At 38.1% G+C, this 26,853-nt stretch overlaps 1 protein-coding gene across 1 annotated transcript; it reads right to left on the minus strand.

Moving 5' to 3' along the window:
* Positions 1–6,711: 6,711 nt before the first annotated feature.
* LOC124645408 (potassium/sodium hyperpolarization-activated cyclic nucleotide-gated channel 1-like) lies at positions 6,712–26,317 on the minus strand. Its single transcript, XM_047185214.1, has 4 exons — positions 26,061–26,317; positions 24,800–25,907; positions 13,635–13,808; positions 6,712–7,016 (listed from the first exon to the last, which is right to left on the minus strand). Exons 1-4 carry the CDS (start codon positions 26,315–26,317, stop codon positions 6,876–6,878), a joined length of 1,680 nt encoding a protein of 559 aa, XP_047041170.1. The 3' UTR covers positions 6,712–6,875.
* Between the last annotated feature and the right edge of the window lie 536 nt (positions 26,318–26,853).

A 26,853-nucleotide genomic window follows, 5' to 3' on the forward strand; every position in this document is an offset into this window, starting at 1 on the left:
TTATAATTTAATTTTATTTCATGCTTTTTGAAGGAGCTCCATAATTTTACCTTCTTTCATTTAATTTCTTTTATTTTAAGATGGGGTCGCTATATGCGATCTCGGCCAAAGGAAGCTGTTTAACAATCCTCATGACAAACTGGCTCTGGGAGAATTGCACAGATTGAGTAACAATAAAGATTAACCTTTGGTCATTCTAGATTTTCAGCAAAAATACATATACATCGGTTTATCCGTTTCATTCCGGCATTCCAGGGTTTCATCCGCCACATCCCATTTCCAGCATCAGGTTCTCGTCAATAAGAAACATGAAGAGAACTAGTCAAGACAAATTCAACGAGCCCAAACTCGATGGGTTTACTAAAAGGCAGTTCAGGGTTACATCTCCTATCTTCGTGTCCTAACAGCAGACCAGCTCAGTGGTTCCAGAAGACATTAGTATTTCAAATTTCAGATCCCACATATGCTTGCAAGTAAACTGAGCGTGTAACATTCCTATCACATCTAGCAAACGAGCTGATGACCTTGAAGACCTGAACCGATTTCAACCAAACATGGCTAAGAACACTCCCGACTGACATTCCTTTCAAACAAAAAAAACCGCATTACAATCGGATCATCCGTTTGGGAGCTACGATGCCACACACACACACACACACACACACACACACACACAGGCACGTCAAACTTATAACACCCCGTCGTTTTTGCGTCGGGGGTTAAGAAGAAAACATATTTAAAAATACGAACCCTTATGCCCGCCTTACACTGAGTTCACCGAGTTCTTAGTATTTGTAGTAAGGATTATTTTAGCATGAGCACTGCTTTTGGCATTAAGAATGCTCGAAGGCGCTTGGTGTGAAATAATAAGATGAGCGGACCGGCTCCGATCGCGTACTTTTTCTCGGTCTTGCAGACGTTTGGCTTCGATTGCATGCTCTCGCTCACGCAGCCGATCTGTTCCGGCCTGTCTGAAAAGTGCGGGAAGATGCTCTCCGAGCCGGTCTGTCTGAACGGACCCTAAGTGAAATGAGCGAGAAATAATCGACCAGAATGGAGTTTCAAATGATAAATAGTTTTTGCCTTCCACTAAGAAAGAGTTTTTAAAATATTTTATTTTAAACTTGCACTGACAACGATGTCAACTAGGCGGAGTGGGAAGCCTCCGTTAATTCATCAGAACTATTATATTTCAAAAAGTTTATAGTCAGAATCAACGTTTGGCATAGTTTTGGCATTTTTATTTTCCTCTAAGAAGCATGCAAACAAGCCTGTAGCATGGAAGCATGCAAGCAAGCATTCAGCATGCAAGCAGGCATGCAGCATTCAAGCAGGCATGCAGCTTGGAAGTAGGCATGCAACATGCAGCAAGCATTGCTTCTGTCACGGCTCCGGCGGTCCCATGCGAGCTTATCGTCGCAGATGGTTTTCACGCTCGGTTTTGAATTGCACTCTAGGGGTAGGGCAGAAGAACAGCAGAGGAATAGAAGGAACCCGTTACAATAACTGTTTAGCTTGGCAATTATATAATAGATAGTGGTAATGTAATAATTTAGGACAGTATAGATAGACTAAGCAGCCCCTAATCCCAACATAGCCGACCCTAACAAAGTTGGGAAAAAAGGCTCGGAGGATGATGACTCAACTCATTTTAAAGCTATTAATTTATATATATGTTACGAACGTCACGTCAACAGGCTTCTCTCTCGTACGTGAAAACGTAAGTGTTTTGGGTGCATTCAGCCCCTTAAGCTGTGCTGTGGTTTAGGAGCTTGACGTAATGATTTGGCAATTACGAAGACAAATAAACATGTCAATCGTATTTGGTGAATGAACATGACGACGGCTTACCGCCACCGCGCCCGGGCGGGCTCTTGTTGTGCGTTGCAAGTACAGACAAAAAAGCCATATTCAATTAATTGGATCATTGGAAACCTTTGTTCTCATATTATTACATTCGCAAAATATTATATTCGCAAAATATTATATTCTCGAAATATTATATTCTCAAAATATTACACAAAGAACAATCACAGCGAAAAATGTTTTTAATTTGAGGGAAACAATAATAAATATTTGACATTATCACATAGGTTATTCAGCACATATATTTGTCTCGGATGGGAATCAAATCTACAACCCCTTTGTTTAAGGTTTCGTTTGTTGCCCGTGGTACTACCAATAGTACTACCAGTAGTACCACGGGCATTTTTTTCTTCCCGTAGTACTACCAAGCGGTCTGGGGCCCGATTCTCCTAATTTTACTTAAGCGACATACGATTCACGTTCGACTCGATTCGACTGAGATCCAATCCCGACTCGATTACGATTGAAGCGTATGTGGCATTCCGCTATTTTTTCTTTGAAATAAACGTTTTTATCCTTTTCTGTCATTCAATAATGAATCATTTTGTCTGCAAATGATTTACGATTGCAAAATGATTGTACAGCAAACTACCGTATAGACCAAAATCACCAAAATAGCAGACCAATCGCACACCAATCAAATGTCAATCGAATACGATTGGTCTTTTATTAGTAGCAGAATGCCCGATATGGTTAAAACTGCTATTGCGATTCGATTTCTATTCAATTTTGACATTATTAACTTAGGAGAATCGGGCCCCTGGTAGTACCACGGGCAAGAAAAAACTACCCGTGGTACTACTGTCAATATTATAGGTTGTTTCAACCCTTTTATTGTCACAGTTGATATTGTCATCCTAGAAAGAGAATAAAATTGAAATATACATTTTTTTAATGTATTTTGGTACTATTTCGTAAATACTAGTTTCTTTCTAGGATGACAATATCAACTGTGACAACAAAAGGGTTGAAAAAAGCCTAAAATATTGACAGTAGTACCACGGGTAGTTTTTTCTTGCCCGTGGTACTACCAGACCGCTTGGTAGTACTACGGGAAGAAAAAATTGCCCGTGGTACTACTGGTAGTACTATTGGTAGTACCACGGGCAACAAACGGTTAAAAACTTGACGACGAGGTGTATGTCGGTGGCGAAATAAACATAGATCATAGGCACCTAGAATAGATTCTTTTGGTTTTCAGTGTTTTTGGGAGTCGATTTTATTTTTGTAAAATATTATGAATTATTGCACAGCTCCTCTTATAGGGCGACTGGTATTTAGTGACCGATACTTGAAAACTTCATTCATTCAGCACATGATTATAAAGAACTTTTCCAAAGAAACTTGTTTTTTTACTCATTAGTTTAATCACAATAACTTAATGAGTGTATCAATCCTGGGAGAAATTCTTTGACAGAATTTTCAGTGAGCTGTTTTGCTAGGTACTGTGATTAATCTACTAAAACTAAAAAAGACTGCAGCTGCAGCACGCAGCGTGACGCAGCGTCCGCGCGCAGCCACCGCGCGCCGCGCCAGCCGAGCGTACGGCGGCAGGGACACGCACTGACTACAACTCACCAAGTTCCCTCTTAAGCCCTTTAAGCCCGGCTGGCTTTGGCCCTGGTGGGCCCTACTGGAGATTGCTGACACTCTTTGAGGAGCACTGAACTGAACTGAACACGGACATACGGCCCTTTGACTTGAGACTATACTCAATACTGTATAAGATAAACGTATGAATGAGAGTACTGAGTGCTTAGTGCGAGTTTTCGTGAATTTTTTTACGGACTCACATGAGAGCGCGTATACTAAGATTTGTATGGAACAAAAACAGCTCCACCTAGTGTCAAAAATTGGAACCTGTTTTTGTTCCATACAAACAGTGTTGCCAACAGTTGTAGAAGCTTACCACCAGAGTCAACTTTTAAAACCACCAGAAAACCACTAACAAAAATTTATCCCACACTTAAAATCACCAAATTCACCACTAAAAAAATATTGTTTATATTTTATTGTAACCTAAAACAATTTAATCATCCAAAGATGTAACTCGGCAACGATAGAAAATTAAAACAGACAAAGCATTACATCTGTTTAGCAATTCATCCGACCCGATCCGAATCCTTCACAAATTATAATCGGCGTAGTAGTTTCACAAATTGTTTAGTTACGCATTTGACCAATGAATGAGTACTTAATATAATTATATAGTAGTCGTTCACCTTTTTGTTTTGTAGATGCTTTTTTGACATTCCGTGAGACTTCAAATCTCCATAGTAACTCCTTAAAGTTGTACCACAAAACTTACATTTCGCTACTTGACCCGCAGTACTTTCAACATTTCGCCACTAAATAGGGGACTTAAACCACCATAGTAGGGGAGGCGAGAGTGCTAAATCGGGAGTGACTCGAGCGTCAATGAGACCTATTAGATTGCGAAGCTTAGATGATAAGAAGAAAAAAATGTCCTGACATACACACACTTTCATCGGTGGGTGGAGCGGCTATAAACTTTCAAACATGTAAAAAAAAACAGTTGCATGGACATACTGGAGCGCGTCAGATATTAATAGCATGCACGTCCTACGTCATTTTGAAAACATACGTATATTAATCTGACTGTTTCCATGGTGGGGGTGGTAGTAGGTAAGGGTTAAAAATAGGAAAAAAAATAATTTTATAGAGCGCGTCAGATTATCAAAAGGGGTGTTAAGTGAACCAAAACGAAGGCTCTTATGCAATAATCTGACGATTTAGACGTGACCTAAACTCGTGGCCATTACTAGAAATTGCAAAAAAAAATCGCCATTTTGAAATACTCGAGCGCGTCAGATTAAGATATATATGGTTCATTTATGTACCCTTAACGTAATCATCTTATAATCTGACGATTATCTGGAGGAATTCGCTTAATCTGACAACGGAAAGTTTTTTTGCAAACCTTTTAACAAATTGAAGAACTGAAAAAATTGCAAGTAAATAAACCAGTATGTACCTATTCTTTGAAGTACAAAACTTTTATTTATAAGCAAATAAGTATGAAAAACATAAAGGACAATGGACACAAATATACGGAACCTCGTACACTCCACCAATAGCAATGTCATACATATCATTGTATAGGCCTTTTTATCTAGAACAACTTTTAATATGACAGCTTTGTTGACGTTTGCCCGTCCTGAGATATAGATCAAAAAGTGTGTTAAAGTTAAAACTAAATAATCCATTGATATCTCAAGTTTTTAAAGGAATATCTAAGTGCTACTACGAGTATGTCTTCTAAGTACTATCAACTTTTACACACTTTTTGATCTATATCTCAGAACGGACAAACATTTCAACAAAGCTGTTATAATAAAGGTTGTTCTCGATAAAAAGGCACATACAATGATATACCTATATGACATTGCTATTAGCGGAGTGTACCAATCTGCTCATACATTACATACATTTCTATAATAATTACATTGAATTATAATGACATTGATAAATATACATGTGTCATAAACAATACAATAGAATCTAGACACACGGCAGTGTGTGGGATCTTTAATAACATGGCTTGACGGAAATAATCTACGCGTAAATCTTACAAAAACTAATTTTATTCAATTTTATACACATAGATAAATCTAAAATCTAAATAATCTGCCTAGCCTTTTTCCCAGCTATTTTCATACAAAAAAAAAATACGTATAAATTTGACTTAATTTATTAGTTTAAAACCGTCCAGTAGAGTTGCGCGTTGCCACTCTTGCAGAACAGATAGAAAGAGATAGCAGTTGCTTTCATTGATGAAGCGACACTACGCGCGTAATTTGTGAACCACGTTATGCAGAGTAGAGCCAATGTTAACCGGATGACTAGGCCACCACGACCTGTATAAAAAAGGCGAAGTATACGAAACGGCATTTCTCGGTATCACGATAGACAAACAATGCAACTGGAAGGCACACGTATTTAACAAAAGTATCCAATAAAATGAATCGTCTTCGTTAAAAACAATATATCTGCATACCATGACCAGTAACTTCCTGAGATTAGCGAGTTCAAACAAAAAAACTCTTCAGCTTTATAATATTAGTGTAGATTATTTAAGACCCAAAATGTACTAACACTTATTGCAAATGAATTGAATTGAAAAAAGAGAGAGAGGAATAGAAACTTGGGAGGAGAATACCGGCATCACGTAGCTGCACGCTTTAAACTTTATCGATTAATTTTCCTTACTTCGGCTTACGGGAATCGTCAGATTTTATATTTTTCGTGAACGTTGAATTACTCCCTTCAAAATAAAAAAAAAAATAGCCGCGCTCGAGAAAGTCAAGATGACGTTTTTTTTTTACAAGTTTGTAACCTTCCTACTTCTTATCGTCAATCGCAAATTGTCAGATTAGTGGAATATACACTTTTTAGCATATAACTAACTAACCCTATCTTAATCTGACGCGCTGGAGAATGTCAGATGATAATTTTTTTTTTACTAATCTGATCCTTTATTCTAGACGCGCGGCTGCATATACAGGGCTTATATTTGGTGGAGGTGTTAAATGGGGTAATAGGTACCTCCCTATATACTAATCTGCCGCGCTTGAGTAAATCCCGAAATCCCTTCTAGGCCTCCCCTACTACCAGTATTAGTGGAAAATCCACTAAGTTGGCAACACTGCATACAAATCTTAGTATACGCGCTCTCACGTGAGTCCGTAAAAAAATTCACGAAAACTCGCACTAAGCACTCTGAACACGTTTCTACTGGTGCCTTCAAATTATGTTGGTAATAATGTTCAATAGGAACAAGCTGTATGTAATAAAATCCTGCTGTACAGAAAAATAGTCAATGCAATCACCTAATTTTTAATAGAATCAACGACATACTACTTAATATATAAAATAGAATTCATAATACACAACACAAGTTACTCAACAATAGCATTCAACTGAATCACTCTGTACTGTAGACTGTGATCGCGGACACGACGGCTGAGGCTCAGCGGCAGCGAGCTCAGCTACACGAGCGTGGTTGTAGAACTGCCGATAGCTGCGTTAGCTTCATTCCTTTCCTTTAAAATTTCCATTTTAAACCGTTCAAAGAGCTCCTTGTGCGTCCGCATATACTCTCTGAAGACACGTTTCAGCAAAAGCAAGATCTGAACAAAGAATTTTAAGTATTAATACTTTTTACTTTTTACACAATATACCAAGCAAAGCGAGACCGACAACCTAAAATTTTAGAGCTCCCAATAATAATTGCTTGACATTTTCCAGGATTAACTCTACCACTTTAAGCCTGCCAGACCAAAATACTTCGCCTCTTCGAAGTATTTAATAATACAATGTTTCACAACGTAAAAGGAAAGTATTTGGTATGTCGATAATGTAGAATATTGTAGAGCAAGTGCTGAACAATATTATGTACACTCAAGTGAGTGTTCAAGCGTAAGTCAAGTTACAAAAGTTACAAATGTTGTCAATAGTAGAGGTGAGGTTAAGCTGCCTTGTGGAACGCTGTGTGTTTCCTTTATAAACTTCGTCATCCACTCTAGCAGACTACAAAATTGTGTTATAAGCAGGGCCCGGATTCATTTGTAAATATATATTTTTAATTTACTAGATTTTCGGTCTAGAATGTGTTTTCTACATCTATTATCATATGTAGACTGTGAAAAACCAAGTTTTATTTTCCATATTTAATGGTTACGTCCATATTTTGCAAGAAAATGTCACAATCATCCATATACATAGTTATTCACAAAAGTATACAGTATTTACGTTACAGTCATCACGCCTGTGCGTATATCGTTCCCCTCGTATTTTTTTCATTGCATTCCTTAATGCCAAAAAAAATATGTAAATGTTACAGCCAAAGTAATAAGTCGAAATATTATATATGTTACCGTAAGATTACAAACATCGTTAGATTACAATCTATCTCGAGAGATTGTAAACTGTCGAATTATTGTGAACCGTAACATCTGATTGCAATTTAACGCATTATTTTTCGCTATATTATAATCTATCGATGAGAAATTGTCAAATTGTCAACTGTCCGAAAGCTCTCTCTGATTGGTCAGTCTTTTTGTAAGATCGACCAATCACGACCAGCCGTTCTGTTCCCATGGAGTTCCCGTAGAGTTAGGAATGAAATAGAGGTGTCAGTTAAATAAAATAAATGCTCTTCAAAAATTCTTCAAGTATTAAAGGACCATGAGTCAAATTGGGCTCATTGTCCAACAGAGTTATAGCATATGCCGTTGTGAAGGTTTTTGTTTGTACTAAAATTGTTACTATGGGCACTACCTTCAATTCCATGGCAAAAAAAAGATATGCACTTAAATAGGTTTTGTAGAAAAGGACAATTGTTAGGAGTCGTAGTGCGCTTGGTTGTTCATGACATAAAACCTAATTCGCAGGATTTGATTATGCTAGGATTATGGAACCACCTCATAGTCACCAGGTCAGGATCTGATGATGGAACCCCTGAGAAATCGAGGGCAACTTTCGAAAATTGTAGGCGTGCATAGGTTAAAACCTTGACAGTGAGGTGTACGTCTGATAACACTATGCAACAGTGAAGGTTTGGAGCTGACCTGATGATGGAGACCGGAGAAGGTCGAGGGAACTCGACAACTTACATATTAAACTACCTCGTGTTTGGGCTTATATTATTCGTATTGATGGGAACTTTCCACAAATGCGGATAGTGACAACTATGCTTGTCACTGAAAAGCCAAAAATAAAAAAAAAACTTTTGAAACGAAATGGGTCGAGATGCCATCACTCAGTATTTGCTCGTGTCTAACAGGTAGACACACAGTAGGAAGTTGTGCTCATATCATTTCAATAATATGGTATCTAGGGTTAGGCAAGCACACACAATTTAATCCACCGGCAGGATATTTAGACGACATTATTATTGATATTGATTGAAATGTTTACAAAAATAATTTTAACTGCAGCTGCTAACAGTTATTTATTTTTATTTTTTATGTATACATTAAACCTGACATTAAAACTAGTTAAAGGTGTTCAATAACAAAACCTATAATGCCATAACAGCACTACTTATTGCAGAATATTAGTTTATTTATGGTCGGAGAAAAATATTTATAGCAAAATAACCCCATGGATTCTTCGCAAAAATGAGTTAAAATCTTTATATTTAGTGCTTTACAAGTATATTCAAAGTGGTCTCATCTCTGTTGGTGGGTGAGCCCAGGCTTCATACATTTTTGCCCATGGTCCTTTATATAAAAATAACTCTTATAAAAATACAGTTAGGTATTTTGTCTTCAAATACAAACTAATATTTAAAAATAAAATAAAAGGGGTGCTAATTAAACAGGCTTCTTTTTAATATCATTATTCGCCCCCAAAAATGTATGTTGCCTTCTAAATTACTAAGTCAGCCACAATTAATAAAGCGTCGAGCATCTAAATAATACTATCTTAGCCACGAGTTATCTTCCACTCTAAATACAACTTAGCATGATGGTTATTTTTTTGCATCTAAATTTGTAGCATGCATTCTAACAGTAAACTTCTTAAATACTATTAAATGACATCATAAAAATATTTATTTACCTTCTAATTTTTTAACTCGTACCTACTGAGTTTTTTGTTTAAAATATAACACATCCCGTATTAATTGACCCAGCATGGAAGTAAGCATGCAACATGCAGCAAGCATAACTTCTGTCACGGCTCCGGCGCTGCGGGGCTCCGGCGGTCCCATGCGAGCTTATCGTCGCAGATGGTTTTCACGCTCACCACCTGCGAGCGAGCGAGCGCTGAAACTACCTGCGCCTCAGCTCGCAGGCCGCCTCGCCCCTCCGCGCCTACGCGGTTTTGAATTGCACTCTAGGGGTAGGGCAGACAAGACCACGTGGAGTCGGTTTTGCAGCGATTCGTTTTCGTCACTAACTTCAATTTTTAATACAATTTTTAATTGTGTGTAATTTGAGTCTTAAAAATTAAGTACAATTTTTGATTTTATAAAAAATTAAACCGTCACTTATTTTTGCACGTCAAAGAGCTGTGACACCGGGAGTTGCAAAGAACATTGTCTTTTTTGACGTTCTACCAATCAGCGCGCAAGATGCATTCCGTTCTACGCCAGTTGACAATTTGACCGCTCTACATCGCTCTCGATCTTACAAAAAGACTGACCAATCAGGGAGAGCTTTCGGACAGTTGACAATTTGACAATTTCTCATCGATAGATTATAATATAGCGAAAAATAATGCGTTAAATTGCAATCAGGTGTTACGGTTTACAATAATTCGACAGTTTACAATCTCTCGAGATAGATTGTAATCTAACGATGTTTGTAATCTTACGGTGACATATATACATATATTATCTAGCTATTATTTATAATATCTACTCAAATTGGATAAAGTGATAATTGACACAGAATTAATCACATTAACTAGCAATTTTATATAATATCTCCATAGACTTGGATAATGTAATAAAACAAGTAGGTATTATAAAGGTACAAGTTGGCAGCCGACCGCGGGCGACAACTGCAGACGACATGTCGTCGCTTCATTCAACTACGGAGGGAATTTCATAGAAATACATAGAAACCAGTAGTGTCGTTGCGACACGTCGTCTGCAGTTGTCGCCTGCGGTCGGCTGCCAACTTGTACCTTTAGATTATTATTTCACGTTAACTAACTAAAGTGTCTGGTAGCTGACCTTAACATAATTCGAGAAAAGGATAGTTAGCCCAGAGCAGGGCACGCCATAATAGTAGCGAAAAGTCCTCTCTTTGAGGTGTGGCTCGGGCCACTATTCGGACGGCCCGAAGGACAAGGTGAACCTCACAGTCCAGGTGTACCCTGCCTGGGAAGGGCACCGCCGGCGACCTCTTGTGGCCGGCCCTGGTTCAAGCCATGGTCCGGGGTGAGAGGTAATAGGATGCCGTCGTCTCATGCAGACGCTAGAGAAGTTGACACCTCTCATCTCAGCTGCTGCCATGGACGTGGAAGACACCACGGGCGCCTGGTGTCGAGTGACGTCTCCCGGCCATCGTGGGCGTGGTCTGTGGGCGGTGAGTTTCCACGTTTCCAGTTGTTCCACGCGCTCCTCGAAAAGATTCAGCTAACCCCGGTGGGTTTAAGTCACTAAAAGTCTGATAGGTTCTCCTTCACGCTGCTAACCCAGCGGGAGGAATCATGTGATGACTTATCATAAAAAAAGTCGACAATAACTTAAACCGTTTTTAAGAAATAGTCAGTACCAAGTTGGTTATACCTACCATATTTATTACTTTGGCTAACTTTGACCAGCTATTATGAATAATATCCAGATAAAGTAATTAATTTATCACATTGTCAGGTCAATTTAGGTATTATATATAATGGTCAGTGATTATGTATAATATATAATATATTTAATCACTATGGCTGTAACATAAATACTGTGCGGAAGTTTTGAGGGCAATACCTATAGACTGACTTACACAATTATCTCCTTGTGCATGTTAATGTAGGTAAGTATGCACCCGTCACGTCATGTGACGTGGAGAGATCATTAAGACAATATGAGTCAATTTTTTTTTTTTTTTTTTTTGCAGCGGGAAAATGCTCATGGACTTCCCTCCACCTGGGGTTGGTGGAGAGGGTGTGCAGGACTCTTACCGGCTAAAAACCCACCCAGTGTTGCCTTCTATTACCTATTGTCTAGGGCACGGGTATCGCCAAAGCAGCAAAGCCAAAGGCCACAGCAAACTCCACTAAGAGAGGCGCGCGCAACACAACGCCGCCATCGTCTTGAGGCCTGTTTCTGATCGGGCGACAGACGCCCCTAGTCTGTCGCCCGCAGACCGCGCCCTATGATGGCCGGAGATCAGCCACCCTGCGACGCCCACCACGTCTGCTGCGGGCGGGAAGAGAGGTAGCAGTTTCTCTCTCCCTTTCCGCCGATATGAGACTATATTCAGACCAAATCGTCAGAGTTTTAATAAACTGAGAACCTCCTTATTTTTGGAGTCGGTTAAAACTATTCATAGTGATTATTTATCACAATAAACAATGTTTGATTATGAAAAGTATTGTTACTACCTTCTCCATATTTTTTTTATATTTTAGATTTTTTCGTCCATATTTATCCGAACCCTAGTTACAAGTAACAAAAAAGAAATGTTCTTCAGCCTTCAAATAATATAACTTAGGAGAGATGTTCCTAAAACGGGTAAGCTAAGGGAGATGTTAAGTAAAATAACCAAGAACATTACATGCGACTTGTATTTGTACTCATAGGGTTGTTTATATAATAAACTTTGGAAAACATAAGATAGTCTTAGTGATCTTCTTCAAAATTCAGAAAAAAATCAAATCCCTCGAAATACCCGCTTTGCCCCCTAAAACGGGTAGCGCCTTTGGGCAAAGCAGGTAATGAATGAATATATGTGATAAATGAATTAAAAAACATATCTTAGCCTCCTATTATCCAGGAAATCTTTATCGTTAATTAGTCTCCTTAATTACGTTAAACAATTTTCTTATTAACCAGCAGATAATTTTATTAAAAATCAGAGAAAACATATTTTTCATCCCACCATCTCGGAAAGAGTAGTTTTACGCTTTGATATCTGAGCGCAAAAGCCGTTTTTATCCTCTAGAGCGGCAAAGTGATTTGAATTTAGAACATCGTGTGCAATACTCCATTTGTGACAATCTAAGACTTTTCAAAAAATTACATATTAAACAAATAAAATACTGCTTAAATTAATTATTCAATTAATTAAGTAATTTTTATTATTGTTTTTACATAGATTTTTAACCTCGTTTAAACTGAGTTTTCAAATAAATGATCTTTAATAGGTACTTATTTTTATTATTAAAACACTATTATTGAAACACTCGCTACGCTCGTGTTTCAATTTTAGAATCCTTCGCTTGCTCGGTCATCAAAATTGAGCCCGCGGTTAAAAAGCAACTTTGTACTCTTGTATAACAAATAACTATTTCATCCCACCATCTCGGAAAGAGTAGTTTTACCCTTTGATATCTGAGCGCAAAAGTCGGTTTTATCCTCTAGAGCGGCAAAGTGATTTGAATTTAGAACATCGTGTGCAATACTCCATTTGTGACAATCTTGATAAGACTTTTCAAACAAATACATATTAAATAAATAAAATACTGCTTAAAATAATTATTCAATGAATTAAGTATTTTTTATTATTGTTTTTACACAGATTTTTAACGTCGTTTCATTTTTAAAGTGAGTTTTCAAATATGTTAACTTTAATAGGTACATCTTTTTAATTTGATACTCGTATGTGCGCGCCATTTTGTTTTTTTGCATTTAGTAATTTCCTCGATGAGGTGGGATGAAAAGTTACGTGTTGCACTCGAGTGCAAAGATTTTTCACCTTGTGCTCTTTTGATTCCCTCGCTATCGCTCAGGATTCTAATTATTGAAACACTCGCTACGCTCGTCGCTTGCTCGGTCATCAAAATTGAGCCCGCGGTTAAAAAGCAACTTTGCACTCTTGTATAACAAATACCTAACTATTATATATCTACACCAAATCCGCAAAAAATAAGATGGTAACCATTAACCAATAACCACATGGTACTTATTTATTTATTTGGTACTTGCTCTCTGATCGATCACATAGTCACGTGCAAGCATCGCTACTGGCAATATCAACCAATTAGAGAGCTGTGTGCTATTTATCATCGTGGGAAATTCATAAGCTGGCGGATGTTGTTATTTTCCGGTGGTGACATACATAAAATGATTGAAAGCTTACAGTGCAATGGGTAACCGCTATGACAGAGGAGGTGCAGACTTCCCTGTCGGTGACGAGGGACATGGCACCGAAGTAGTCGCCGTCGATGAGGTGGCCCAGCTCCCGGTTGTAGCGCGAGTACACCGCCAGCATGCCGTCGTACACGATCATCAGCCCCTCGCCTTGCACCATAGCCTGCGTCGAACAACGCGCACACAACACGAAATGACGCTGCGTTTGACAGCGCGCCCGCCGTGCGCTCGTCGTTCGGCGCCGCGAGCGCGCGGCGGACGCGTTGCTAGTTGCGGCGGGCTAGCGACGATGTAATGACGTTTTGCGCGCTCGTTGCCACTCGTCGCATCGCGGCGATAATATCGCCGTGTGGAGACGGTTCCATAGAGAGTGTATAGAAAAACGTGGCACGGCGATAATATCGCCGCGATTCTCTCGCGCCCCTATCTAGTCATGTATTATCATCAGAACTCAGATCGTGTGCAAAAGGATATGTTTAAAAATTTATACCATAAACAGTTTTTAATTAATTTTATTTGGCTTCGTTTTGCTGTAAAACCCAAAAATATATACTTGAAATTGTAATAGGCACATAACAAGGACCAGTGCCGGCTTTAACTCTACTAGCGCCCTGGGCGAGATTTCTACGGCGCCCCCAACTGCAATTCAAACCCATTCGAAAAACAGAGACATATGTAGTTACCGGTTGCGCGAGCGAAGCGAGCGCGAATTTTTTTTTCTATAGTTAACAAGTCAAAGCAAAAATTACCTAAAATGTAGCACAATCTACATAAGTTATTGCTGGTTGGTGAATGTAAAATCACGGGAACACAGGTTCTGATTGCGCGAGCGAAGCGCGCGCGAAATTTTTTGTTATATTTTAGAACTCAAAACAAAAATGACTTAAAATGTAGCCCAAACGTAGATAACTCTTTGTTGGTGTTGGCGCCTATGAATTAAAATTTTGGGACTTAAAGTAGTACCATAAATAGAAACTAGAAGTTACTTTCTTATTAATAAAAGGACTTAAAAACCACGCTACCTTTTTGCTAGGGTAGACAAAAAAATGTTCAAAAATAAAAACAACTATAAAGTGAAGCAAGCCCGAAAAAGCTTTTTTGAGATTTGGATCACTAAAAGTCCTTAACATAATAATAAAAGGCGACTGTGAAGTGAAGAAGTCGCGAGCGAAGGGAGCGCGAATTTTTTTGAGTATTGGGACATTAAATTAAAAGTAGCTATATGTGAAAAAAAATGTAAGTGTTAAAGTAAAGAAACCGCGAGCGAAGCCATCGCGAACATTTTTGAGACATAAAAGTAGTGTATCTAACGCGCCCGGCATTGTATGACAATACATTAATTTAATAGAAATTTCTTGGTCCAGGAGCGTACCGCGGCACCCCTGAGCCCGCGGCGCCCGGGTTATTCGCACACCCTGCACCATAGGTTAAGTCGGCCCTGATGCTATCCACACATTTGGATACAGTTCTTGTAAGCTGCGATCTTTGCTGAAATTTAAAACAAAAATAGGAGTAAAATTCTGATTAACGATTGGTTGGTCCGCCTGCGGCGCCCCTTATGTCCGGCGCCCTGGGCCGTCGCCCAACCGCACCCTACCCTAAAGCCGCTACTGACAAGGACCTGCTATGGCGGTAAGCTGTCGTCATGGTGATTCGATTAAACACGATTGACATGTTTACCTGTCTTACGGCCAGTTTCTTCATCAAAAGTAAAAGTTAAAGTAATGTCTAAAGTAAAAGTAACGGTCAAATTCGTTTTTTCAAGGCTAAAGTGACAGCAAAACTAATAGAAAAATTGAATTTGACCGTTACTTTTACTTTAGACATTACTTTGACTTTTACTTTGGCTTTAACTTTTGATGAAGAAACTGGCTGTTAATTGTCAAATCATACCTGTCTTAATTTGTACGCAGCATGATTTGGATCCTTTCTCAATAAGTGTGGTGGCAGCCAGAAGGTCGTTGAGCCTTAAGTTCTTCAGGTAGTTTAGTAGACCAGATTTCGTTAAGTACTTTGAAATTTAGTTTTACCTACTCAGTTTTTTTTTATTTTTTCTTCTCTTTGTGTTCCTTTCTTTGTGTCTAAGATGCTGTTGTTTAAAAAAAATATGTTATTGTCACTAAAAACGTTGCACTGATGTGTGTTCTCGTTATCTCTAGGATGATATTATAAGCGAGGACTTTTAATTGGCTCTCTGTCGACTATGGCTTCCTTCTATTGATTAGTTTTTGTTTAGCTGTAAGTCTTCCATAGTGTATTAAATAAATAAATAAATAAATTATTATGTCAGTATGTTAAGCATAATTTAAGGCCAATTCATCGACAGTCGTTTACGTAAGTAATGGATCGGTACCATCGGTACTAAACGGTTTATCGTTCACTATATCGAGTGTTTTCCTAAACGGGCGTTTGTTTTGTTGGTGTAAGTGGGCCTAAGTCTTTTGTATGTTTGTGATATAGTAAGGCGAATTAAGACCAATGGCCGGTCTAGGGTCTATTGTCATTGATTTTACCACAGAGTACCTAAATTAGAGAGATAAAGACAAAATTATTACAAGAAAAGTGTAGATTTAAGCAATTTACCAGTATAATTTTTCCCCAAAACATTAGATTTTTGAGTGAAGTTTTTTAAGATTTTTTTTTTTAGAGTGAAGAAATAGTGAGTGCACCTGTGTGTGCGCAAATGCTTGTGCACTATAATATGTCCCGCACAGCTGGCTGATCTCCTTACATGAGTACAGCGGCCGCAGCCGAAATCGGCCGTGGACTCGCGTGATGTAGGAACGACTTCCCATACCCGGAAAATATATAGCCTATGTTAAACGGGGAAAGTGTAGCTTCCCAACAGTGAAATCATTATTTTACTGTATTTTTATTTTAATTTTTCTTTGCAACTCTCCATACAAAATGCGCTGTATAAAATTCAAAAGGATAAATGGTGATCTGTAACACAGGGGTAACCTTAAGCCAGTGGTTCTTAACCGGTGATCCGCGGAGGCATTTCAATTCGCTTCGCGACGCTGCTATACATCTTAAGTATATATCTGTCACCGGAAAATAACAAGACTCGTAAGTTGATCAACTCTCGGAAATTAATAAACGGCATTTGAAATGGACTAAAAACGTATGTATTTTAGTAAGTTGTTTAATTTACGACACCTTGCCGTTAAATCATCCAACAAAGGCCAGGTGTACGTTGATTGGTTAAAAGACTCACGTGCTTATAATGCTTATAATTAATGCTGTCGACCAATCCGAGAAAAGTGTATTAAGTGACGGATAATAGTGTACCGTCAAATAGTAGACTGGGCAACGATTGGCCCATTTGTGGATGATTTTACCTGTAGCAATATAGTTAACTATTAAATTACAGCTAGGTACCGTAAGTTGACCAATTAGCTAAAATTCAATGCGTTAAGTGGTACCTACATTTCAACTGCCGTTTATTATTTTCCGAGAGTTCAACTACCTAGAAAATTGATTAACTTACGAGTCTTGTTATTTTCCGGTGACATATCCATCTTACTTGTCCAACAGAACAAAATGTATGTTTGGGCTACATTTTACGTAATTTTGGTTCTGAGTCTTAAAAATAATTAAAATTTCCCACTCGCGTACCTATTCAGAAACTATATTTTACCATTTTTGCATTTCTCCACAAACAAAAAGTTAAGTACGATTAGGCTACATTTACCGTCCGTACGAGTTCGAAAAAAAAAACTTTTTTTTTTACCTAGTGGACCCCACTTGTCAAAGCTATAAATACGTCCATGGGTTTTCAACGCTTCTGATTGTTAAAAACAAGCATAGAAATCTGGGGCCCGATTCTCCTAATTTTATTTAAGCGTCATAAGATTCACGTTCGATTGAGAAGATCCAATCCCGACTCAATTACGATTAAAGCGTATGTGGCATTCCGCTATTTTTTCTTTGAAATAAACGGTTTTTTCCTTTTCTGTCATTCAATAATGAATCATTTTGTCTGCAAATGATTTAAGATTGCAATATGATTGTAGAGCAAACTACCGTATAGACCAAAATCACCAAAATAGCAGACCAATCGCAAACCAATCGAATGTCGTTGGAATACGATTGGTCTTAAATTAGTTGGATGCCACTGCAGACATGCGTTTAGCTTTGAGTAGTATTGAACCAAGAATTCAGAAGTTATTGCATTCATAATTAAAGAGAATGCAGCAAATTAAAATCTGTAGCTTTTAGTTTAATAAAGAAATGAGTGCTAATAATAAAGTGTGCTTGTATTTTTTATCAAAGAACCCTCAATTTAGGCAAACCAATGGGGTGGTCCCCGGCAAGACTTTTGGTAAAATGGTCCCCCAAGACTAAAAGGTTAATGCCCATTTTCACCAACAATCTCTTAATCTAAGTGCCACTTAGAATAAGGGCTCTCCCAATTTTGACATAAATAACTATGGATAAGGGATACCTAAACTGGTGAAATCGAAATTCTTATTACTTAAGTGTTCCGTAAATGCTCTTGGGGGATCCCTTAATTTAGGTATTTGTTGGTGAAAATGGACATAAGAACCATTGCCTTAAGCAGACACCAGTCTCTTAAAAATGCAACTTGTATTTTAATATACTTAACACTGTTAGAGAAAATAAAGATTTTTATTAAAAAAAAAAATCATTAGTAGGTTTCCACATTGTGCGTGCAGCACTCGATCATTATTTCGCTGTGATGTTATTTTAAAACAGCGAGATCTAAGATATTCATTCAAATCGAATAATGTGCAGGGCTTTTTTGAATTATGTAAATACTTATAATGAATAACGTATTTGTTGTTTGGATAAGGATTAATATCATATTATTTTGTAAAAACACCTTCGCGAGTAAAGCATGTCTTTACAACGAATTGAGCTCAGGTACCTTTTAAAAGACAGACATATGCTCGCGGAGTTTTTTTTGAACTTTTGAACAATGGGAACAATTCTGTTATTGATACCTACTTGAACCGAAATTTTAACCGTTTACGCAGCGCACGCACGATTTTAAAACATTCTTCATTGGTGATCCACTCCTATTAATGTTAGCGTGATGATACGTAGCAGAGGTTCCCAAACACTTTTGCATCACACCACACTTCACCACTTTCAGACGATGCGACGATAAGCTCGCATGGGACCGCCGGAGCCCCGCAGCGCCGGAGCCGTGACAGAAGCCATGCTTGCTGCATGTTGCATTGTGCTTCCATGCTGCATGCCTTGTTTCCATGTTCATAAAAGTTTAATAGGTGATGGATTAAAAAAAAAATGTTCACATATTTTGTTGCACTCGAAGAATTATTAGATTTACATTTAATTAAAAGATAGTCATTCTGTAGAACAGTTAAGCTTTAAGGAGCTAACAGTAAATATAGTATAATTGATTTATTTAGTGAGCAATTCAGTATTTTTGGTGGTAATTTCGAATATTCAGATTGAAAAAAAAAAGGGAATTTACAGATAATGTATTAAATACTACCCGTATGTTACTAGCATCAAAAGGGTTACGCGGTGTCCTGCGTGAGCGACGAACGCGACGCGACGCGACGCTGCGAACGCGACGAACGCGATCAACTCAAAGGAATTCCCTACATGCGGCCTATGTGACAGTCTGCGGCGAGACGCGACGTAACGCGTACTTGTTTTGAGGGCGACCAGACGCGACACCGCGAACTATTCAGAAGCGTTGATTGTTGTGGGACAAAAAAAACATAAATATTAAAGAAATCGTTTATTAGTACAAACAAGTTGGAAGATTGTTGCTGTCTGTACTTTAAATATGAACTTTCAAGCAAAATTGTAACACAACTTCTCCATGATTTGAGAAGTAATGACCAAAATCACGTAGGACATCTGTCGCGTATAGCATCGCGTCGCATTACGTCGCGTCGTGTTGCGTCGCGTCGCGTCGCGTTCGTCGCTCACGCAGGACACCGCGTTAGCCAAGCATGCGTGAGAGTGTATTCTAAATTTGAATATTGTAGAATTACTAAGAAACTGGATAAACGTTGTTTTGGACTAAGTAATTCCTGGTAGAAAGTTCGTGGGCGTTTTGAAAAATTTTTGACGTGATTTTCAGAAAACTGATAATTCAGTTTTAATAACTGATTAATGTACATCCTCTAATTGATACCATGATACTCCTCTAAATTGTGTTTATTTATGAGAAAGGGATATTTTGAACCGCCTGGGAACAATATCTAAACAATAGAACGCTTTACACAAAGATACCGAAACTCTTAACAGTGCCATCAATCATCAGCATAGTCCATTTAGAGCAGGTGAAAATTTTAACAAATACGCACAGTTTTTCAAACTTTTTTGATGCAACACAAGGGTAGGTACATCAATCATTAATTTAAACTGCATTATCAGTTTCCTGAAAAACACATAAAAAACTTTTTAAAATTTTGACTCAAAAAACTTTCCATAGGGAGTGGCAAAAAGAAATAAAATGTATTTTCTTGTATTATTCTTAAAATATCATCTGCGTCTATTAATAGAAGAACATTTCAGTTTTTATTTATTTAAGCTTTATTTGTCTTCATAACAGTACATTTGTTATAGAATTTCACATTTTTATCGTTTATTTGTTACTGTTATGTAGTCCCTCTAGGGTAAAAGCCTCCTCCAGCTTAAGCCACTTGTCCCGGTCCTTGGCAGTTAGCATCCATTCATCTCCTGCTATACTCTTGATGTCATCTACCCATCGCTTTCTTGGTCGACCTTTGCTCCTCTTTCCTATAGGGCCTTTCCACTTTGTAGTAGTATAGGTCCATCTTCTGTCCTGGTATCTAGCTATGTGTCCTGCCCATTTCCATTTTTGTCTAAGACTGTGATGTAGTGCGTCTGTTATTTTTGTTCTATCTCGGATGTCTGTGTTTCGTGTTTTCTGGATTTTCCTTAATTTTAAGATGCTTCTCTCCATGGCATGTTGGCAGGACTGAATTTTGTTTTTCACCTTTTCTATGTAGACCCAGGTTTGGCTTGCATAAGTTAGGCTTGGGAGAATGCATGAATCCATTATTATTTTTTTCATCTGTAGACTGTATTTCCCCTTCAGGATTTCCTTTTGTGACCAGTATTTCCTCCATGCGATATTTATTTTTCTATCTATTTCATTTTCATTACAGTTTGATTCGAAAGAAATCTGTTTTCCTAAGTATACATAGTCTTTTACATATTCTATGGGTTCGCCTTCTATTTCTATTTCTTCCATGGAGCTGTTAGTCATAATTTTGGTTTTCTGTGCATTCATTTCAAGTCCCACTTTCTTACTTTCGATGTTCAGGCTATGTAGCAGGTTCTTTAGTTCTGTTGCAGATTCGCTGAAAAGAACTATGTCATCCGCAAATCGCAGGTGTGTTAGTCTTGTGTTGAGTATCCATATGCCTTTGTTTTTCCACTCTAGGTTCTGGAATATGTTTTCGAGGACAGCTATAAATAGTTTGGGTGAGAGAGGATCCCCTTGTCTCACTCCTCTACCAATTTTGAACTCCTCTCCTTCCCTGTCTAGTTTTATTTGGCTTGTACCCTTTTCATAGATATTCTTCAGCACATTAATATATTTTTCGTTGATGTTGTTCTTGCGCAAGGTCTTCCATATGTACGAGTGCGATATGCTGTCGAAGGCTTTGGAGTAGTCCACAAATGCTATGTACAATGGCATATTGTATTCTTTGTATTTTTCTATGATTTGTTCTGTAGCATGAATGTGGTCCATTGTAGAGTAGTGTGCACGAAAACCCGCCTGCTCCATTGGTTGATTTCTCTCTATGTCTGGGTTGATTCTACTTAGAATGATTGAGGAGAACAGTTTATAGATAGTAAACTTATGGGTCTGTAATTGTTAATGTCCAGCGGGTTCCCTTTTTTATATAGCAATACTATGCCTGAGCAGCACCATTGTTTAGGTATTTGTTCCTGTTCTATAATTAGATTAAAAAGCTTTGTCAGATAGGTTACCAGAGCAGGTGCTCCAAGTTTCAAGGCTTCGTTGGGGATACTATCTGGTCCTGAACTTTTTTCAACCTTTAATTTCTTTATATGTAAGTCTGTTTCCCTTTCGGTTATACTTTCCAAGGCAGATTGAGATTCTGTTGTAGTATTAGTTTCTGTTTCCTCGTTCTCATCTCCTTGGTCTCTTTCTGTGGCTGGGCTTCTATAGAGATCTGAGTAGAAAACAGTGGCTCGGTGGATTATATCCGCTCTGTCCTTTGTTTCGCCTTTTTCGTCTGTTAGGCCCTGTATCCAGTTTTTATGTGTTGTAAGTTCCTTAAAAGCTCTTTTTGAGCTTCTGAATGTAGTCATATTCCTTATATCCTTTCTATGACATTTCTTCTGTGGATTTCGTAGTCTTTCTTGATTGCTTTGTTAGTTTTTTTGTAGAGTTCCGTTATAACCGTCCGTCCATAACCATGTTGTCCTATTATTAGATTTTCTTTAAGTTTAGGCTGGCCGATTTTTGCATTAAAGTCTCCTATTACTAATAGCATCTTATCTGCTTGTTCTTGTGCTTTTTGTATGTCCATGTAGAATTTCTCCATATCCTCATCACTATAGCTCTCTGTAGGGGCATAAACTTGTATAATTGACATGGGCACATTATTAAACATCAGCTTTAACAAACCGACTCTTTCTGATACACCAATAAAACTTACGATTGCTTTCCATTTCTTATTTACTAAGAATCCTACGCCATGAAGTCCCGCTGTTTCACCTATGTAACAAAAAATGTACTTTTCATGTTCTTCTATATGGTATCCATTTCTTTTAACTTCAGCGAGTCCTATTATGTCCCAATTAATGTTCTCTATTGCGTTATTTAATTCTAACATTCTTGTCATTGATGATAATGATCTTATGTTATAGGTGCATATTTTTAAGTTATGTAGTTCATTATTTTCTTTTTTAGAGTTTCCATAATGCCTGTTGTGTTTTTGTTGTTTGTATTTGATCGTTGTATTTGTTAGAGGGTATTGGTCATCTTCTAATGCTATTTCTAATACTTGAAGTTTCTCAGGAGTTCTGAGGGATTGACAGTTTATAGTTGCTATGTTGATATCATTTGATTTGTTTTTATTCTGAGTGTTGGTTTTACCTCTGGAGGGTTGTGGTCGATGACCCCCACGGAGATCAGCCGGCTTGGGGAACTTTTTGTTGAAGTTTCTAGTAGTAGTGTTGTGGTATTTGTTGTGCCGGTGGTCAGTCTTAGTTTTTTGAGATTTCAGTTTGTGAGTTATTTCTGCTACGTTCCACATAGTCGAGAATATTGCTTTTTGGAACACTCCTAGTGAATGAAGGTTTTGAGGTTTCCCTCGAGTTTATTTTCTTTTGGGTTGATGAGTTGGGTGAGCCCGAATATTCTCTCCTCCTTTGCCTGTCTCTGGCTTTGTCCGTTGGTTTCTTCACTATCAGCTTGTCATGTTTAAAAAAAGCGATGTTACCTTTCTTCCTCTCCTCTTCTAGTTGTGGTTGTAGCTGCTTCCGTTTTTCAATTACTTCCTTAGTATAATCCTCTTTGACATTAATACCAGGTGGGAGGTTAGTCTTATTTTTCAGAATGATGTGTTTTTTCCATGATGATGCAATGGTGACTACTACGGGCCGATTTTTTTTTTGGTTCTTGCCGATTCTATAATTATGTGTTTTTATTTCGTGGCTATCTATGTGTGTTCCTGTTTCTATTATTATGTCTTTAATGTAGTCTACCAATTCCAGTTCTGATTTACCCGATTCCTCAATTCCAAAAAACACTAGGTTATATTTCCTTTTTTCAAATTCCATTCCTCTTAGTTTTTGTTCTAATGTAGAAATTTTTTCCTTGAGCTTAGTATTTTCGTCCGTTATTGTTTTCAATCTCTCGTCTATTGCCACCATAACACTTTCAGTTACTGAGTGCTTAGTGCGAGTTTTCGTGAATTTTTTTACGGACTCACATGAGAGCGCGTATACTAAGATTTGTATGGAACAAAAACAGCTCCACCTAGTGTCAAAAATTGGAACCTGTTTTTGTTCCATACAAACAGTGTTGCCAACAGTTGTAGAAGCTTACCACCAGAGTCAACTTTTAAAACCACCAGAAAACCACTAACAAAAATTTATCCCACACTTAAAATCACCAAATTCACCACTAAAAAAATATTGTTTATATTTTATTGTAACCTAAAACAATTTAATCATCCAAAGATGTAACTCGGCAACGATAGAAAATTAAAACAGACAAAGCATTACATCTGTTTAGCAATTCATCCGACCCGATCCGAATCCTTCACAAATTATAATCGGCGTAGTAGTTTCACAAATTGTTTAGTTACGCATTTGACCAATGAATGAGTACTTAATATAATTATATAGTAGTCGTTCACCTTTTTGTTTTGTAGATGCTTTTTTGACATTCCGTGAGACTTCAAATCTCCATAGTAACTCCTTAAAGTTGTACCACAAAACTTACATTTCGCTACTTGACCCGCAGTACTTTCAACATTTCGCCACTAAATAGGGGACTTAAACCACCAGTATTAGTGGAAAATCCACTAAGTTGGCAACACTGCATACAAATCTTAGTATACGCGCTCTCACGTGAGTCCGTAAAAAAATTCACGAAAACTCGCACTAAGCACTCTGTTGCAGTTATGATTTTTGTTTGTTGTTGCAGTTTTTCGTCTAGCCTTGACAACAGTATTTCCATACTTTTTTCCATTATTGTATGCGAGTCTCTCTGTTGCTGTCAATGTCAGACGTTTGACGTTTGACAGATTCGCTGTTCAGTTGTTTATGTTCTATTCTACTTTTCTTAATGGCAAATAGTTATTTATGATTTATGTTGGTAGCACTGACCTATGATTTGCAATTAAGTTAGGTTATGTTTTAATCACTATTTTAACTACGATTTTTCGTCAGTTCTTATATTTGGCACTGTGGTTATAAACCAAATCTGTTTTTCACTGTCACACTCTGTGTTTTTTTGCGTTCGGACGCCACAAATGAACCCTTATTGCACAGATTTTTGATTTAATTCGCAGAGGACTTTGACGTACGTGTTCACTCTTAGACCACCGGAAGCGGAAAAACATTTCAGTTATTCACTATCAAAACCAAAGTACATGCCAGGCGCTAAACTACCTATGTTGCACAAGAAGTACTCACCAAGGAGACCATGTCGTTCTTCAAGTAGATCCTCTTCTGCAGCGTGACCACCAGCTGCTGCAGCACGGGCACCGGCCACTGCGTGAACACGGGCAGCCGCATCATGAGGTTCAAGTAACAATTCTCTTTGATTTCATCCTTCAGTATGTCTGGCAAACTCTTGTACAGCTGGTTCCTGGTCTCTGTCACCTTGACCGCAGCTGATTTGTATTTGAAGTAGTCTGTAATCTCGTCGTTTACAGAAATAGAAGTAGACAGTTGGTTGCTGGCCATGTAGTTCATTGCCTTTTGCTTAAGTTTAATTTTTTGATCATTCGAGTAAGTGAGTGCATTAACAAGTCCAAAACACTCAATTATACACCAAACGTAAAACACCCACGATAACAATATTGCCAATAATGAGAGACCACTATCCCATTGCAGCATTACTTCTTTTTGAAGTTTGACTAAGGGTAAATGCATTATGAGTCCTATGACAAATGAAATTTCCTTGGTCATAACAGCGAAATTGGAACAGTGAAGTACATACTTGACCATCAACATCAGTGACGGTATGGATATCACAACTGTATTGTTCATAATGTACGACAAAATACCCGAAAGTTCAGAAAACTCCCACAGCTGGATCATGCTTACAGCCGCTAGCGCAAAGATCCTTATAAATCTATTTATATACTTTTTGATAAGCGAATTCTGTTTCCGAGACCAGTAAGTGGACATTTCAAAAATCCGGCATACGCCGAATAAACTGGTAAGCCTAAGAACACAGGTAAACTTGTTAGCCTTGCACAAGCCGCAGGTGACGTTGTGTCCGTGGCGCAGGAACAGCAGCCAGTGCACGGGGATGCTCGCCGCCACGTGCAGAAACAGCTTCCTCGAGCACAGGTTCATCACGGACGACCGCGTCTCTAACACCACTCGCCTGGTTTCTTTGTTTATGTATCCTGTCTTAATGTCTACATACAAATCTGCTATGATGATAAACTCTAGACATGCTCCAAGATAATAAAAATAACACGACAATTCGTCGTAATATATCGATGCTGTATATTTTAAAAGTATTTTGTTCAGAATAAATACATGTAGTATCATCCAATCCCAGAAGTCTCTGAAACATACATATATGATTATTTTACTTCTTTTGCAGATATCCAAGCAACATTATCAATATAAATGGAATATTATTTTAAGTTACATTAAACGCTTAGATGCTAGTAGTGCCTGAGGTAGAAATTATGATACATTGTAAGTTTATAGGTACCTGAATTTACTCATGGGATGAATACGATGTCGATATTTACGAAATTGTTTGAATCTGTCCTGCCTCATGGAGTAGGAGCTGGAGTAGAAGCCGCGCGAGCGCGTGCAGTCGTAGGACAGCAGGAACTGGTCGTGCCACCAGCGCGACAGACGCGCGCGCGTGCTGCGCCCCGCGATGTCCACGTCCAGCACGTCCTTCTCCGGCAGCACCGTGCAGTTGTGCTCGTGGTACGACTCGCGTCCGCCGTAGTAACTCATTACTACTGAACAAACCTTATTACTGTATCACGCCCTTCTGTCTCGGAAATTATTTACAGAGCCAACAAGCGATCGGTTATACATACTGGATGCTATACCTAATATATTATATTGTAGCTGGAATCCACAGATGACATGACCATAGAATTAAAAGTTTGACAGACGAAGAAACAATCACCCAAAATGTTAACACACGTAAAATAAGGTTTCATTTAACCAAAATACAAGCTACTCTCAAATGCATGTGCAAGTCTAGTGTCATGCTAGTCTAGTAGGTACAATGAACAAACAAATATTTATTATATGTAGGTACCTACCACGCACTAGATAGAAAACGTCCCGAACAATTTTGCTTCGACAACAACCGAGCTCAATAGTAAAAATTTTATAGAATCTCAATAACAGTTTTAACCTTAGCGCGCATCCCGTTACTTATTAAGCCCAATCGTATTCCAATTGCCTACATTCCATTGGTTTGCCATTGATCTTTATGGTAGTCTGCTCTACAATCGTATTGCAATCATTATTGAATCACA

This window comes from Helicoverpa zea, chromosome 31 (assembly GCF_022581195.2).
Source record: "Helicoverpa zea isolate HzStark_Cry1AcR chromosome 31, ilHelZeax1.1, whole genome shotgun sequence".
Taxonomy (NCBI): domain Eukaryota; kingdom Metazoa; phylum Arthropoda; class Insecta; order Lepidoptera; family Noctuidae; genus Helicoverpa; species Helicoverpa zea.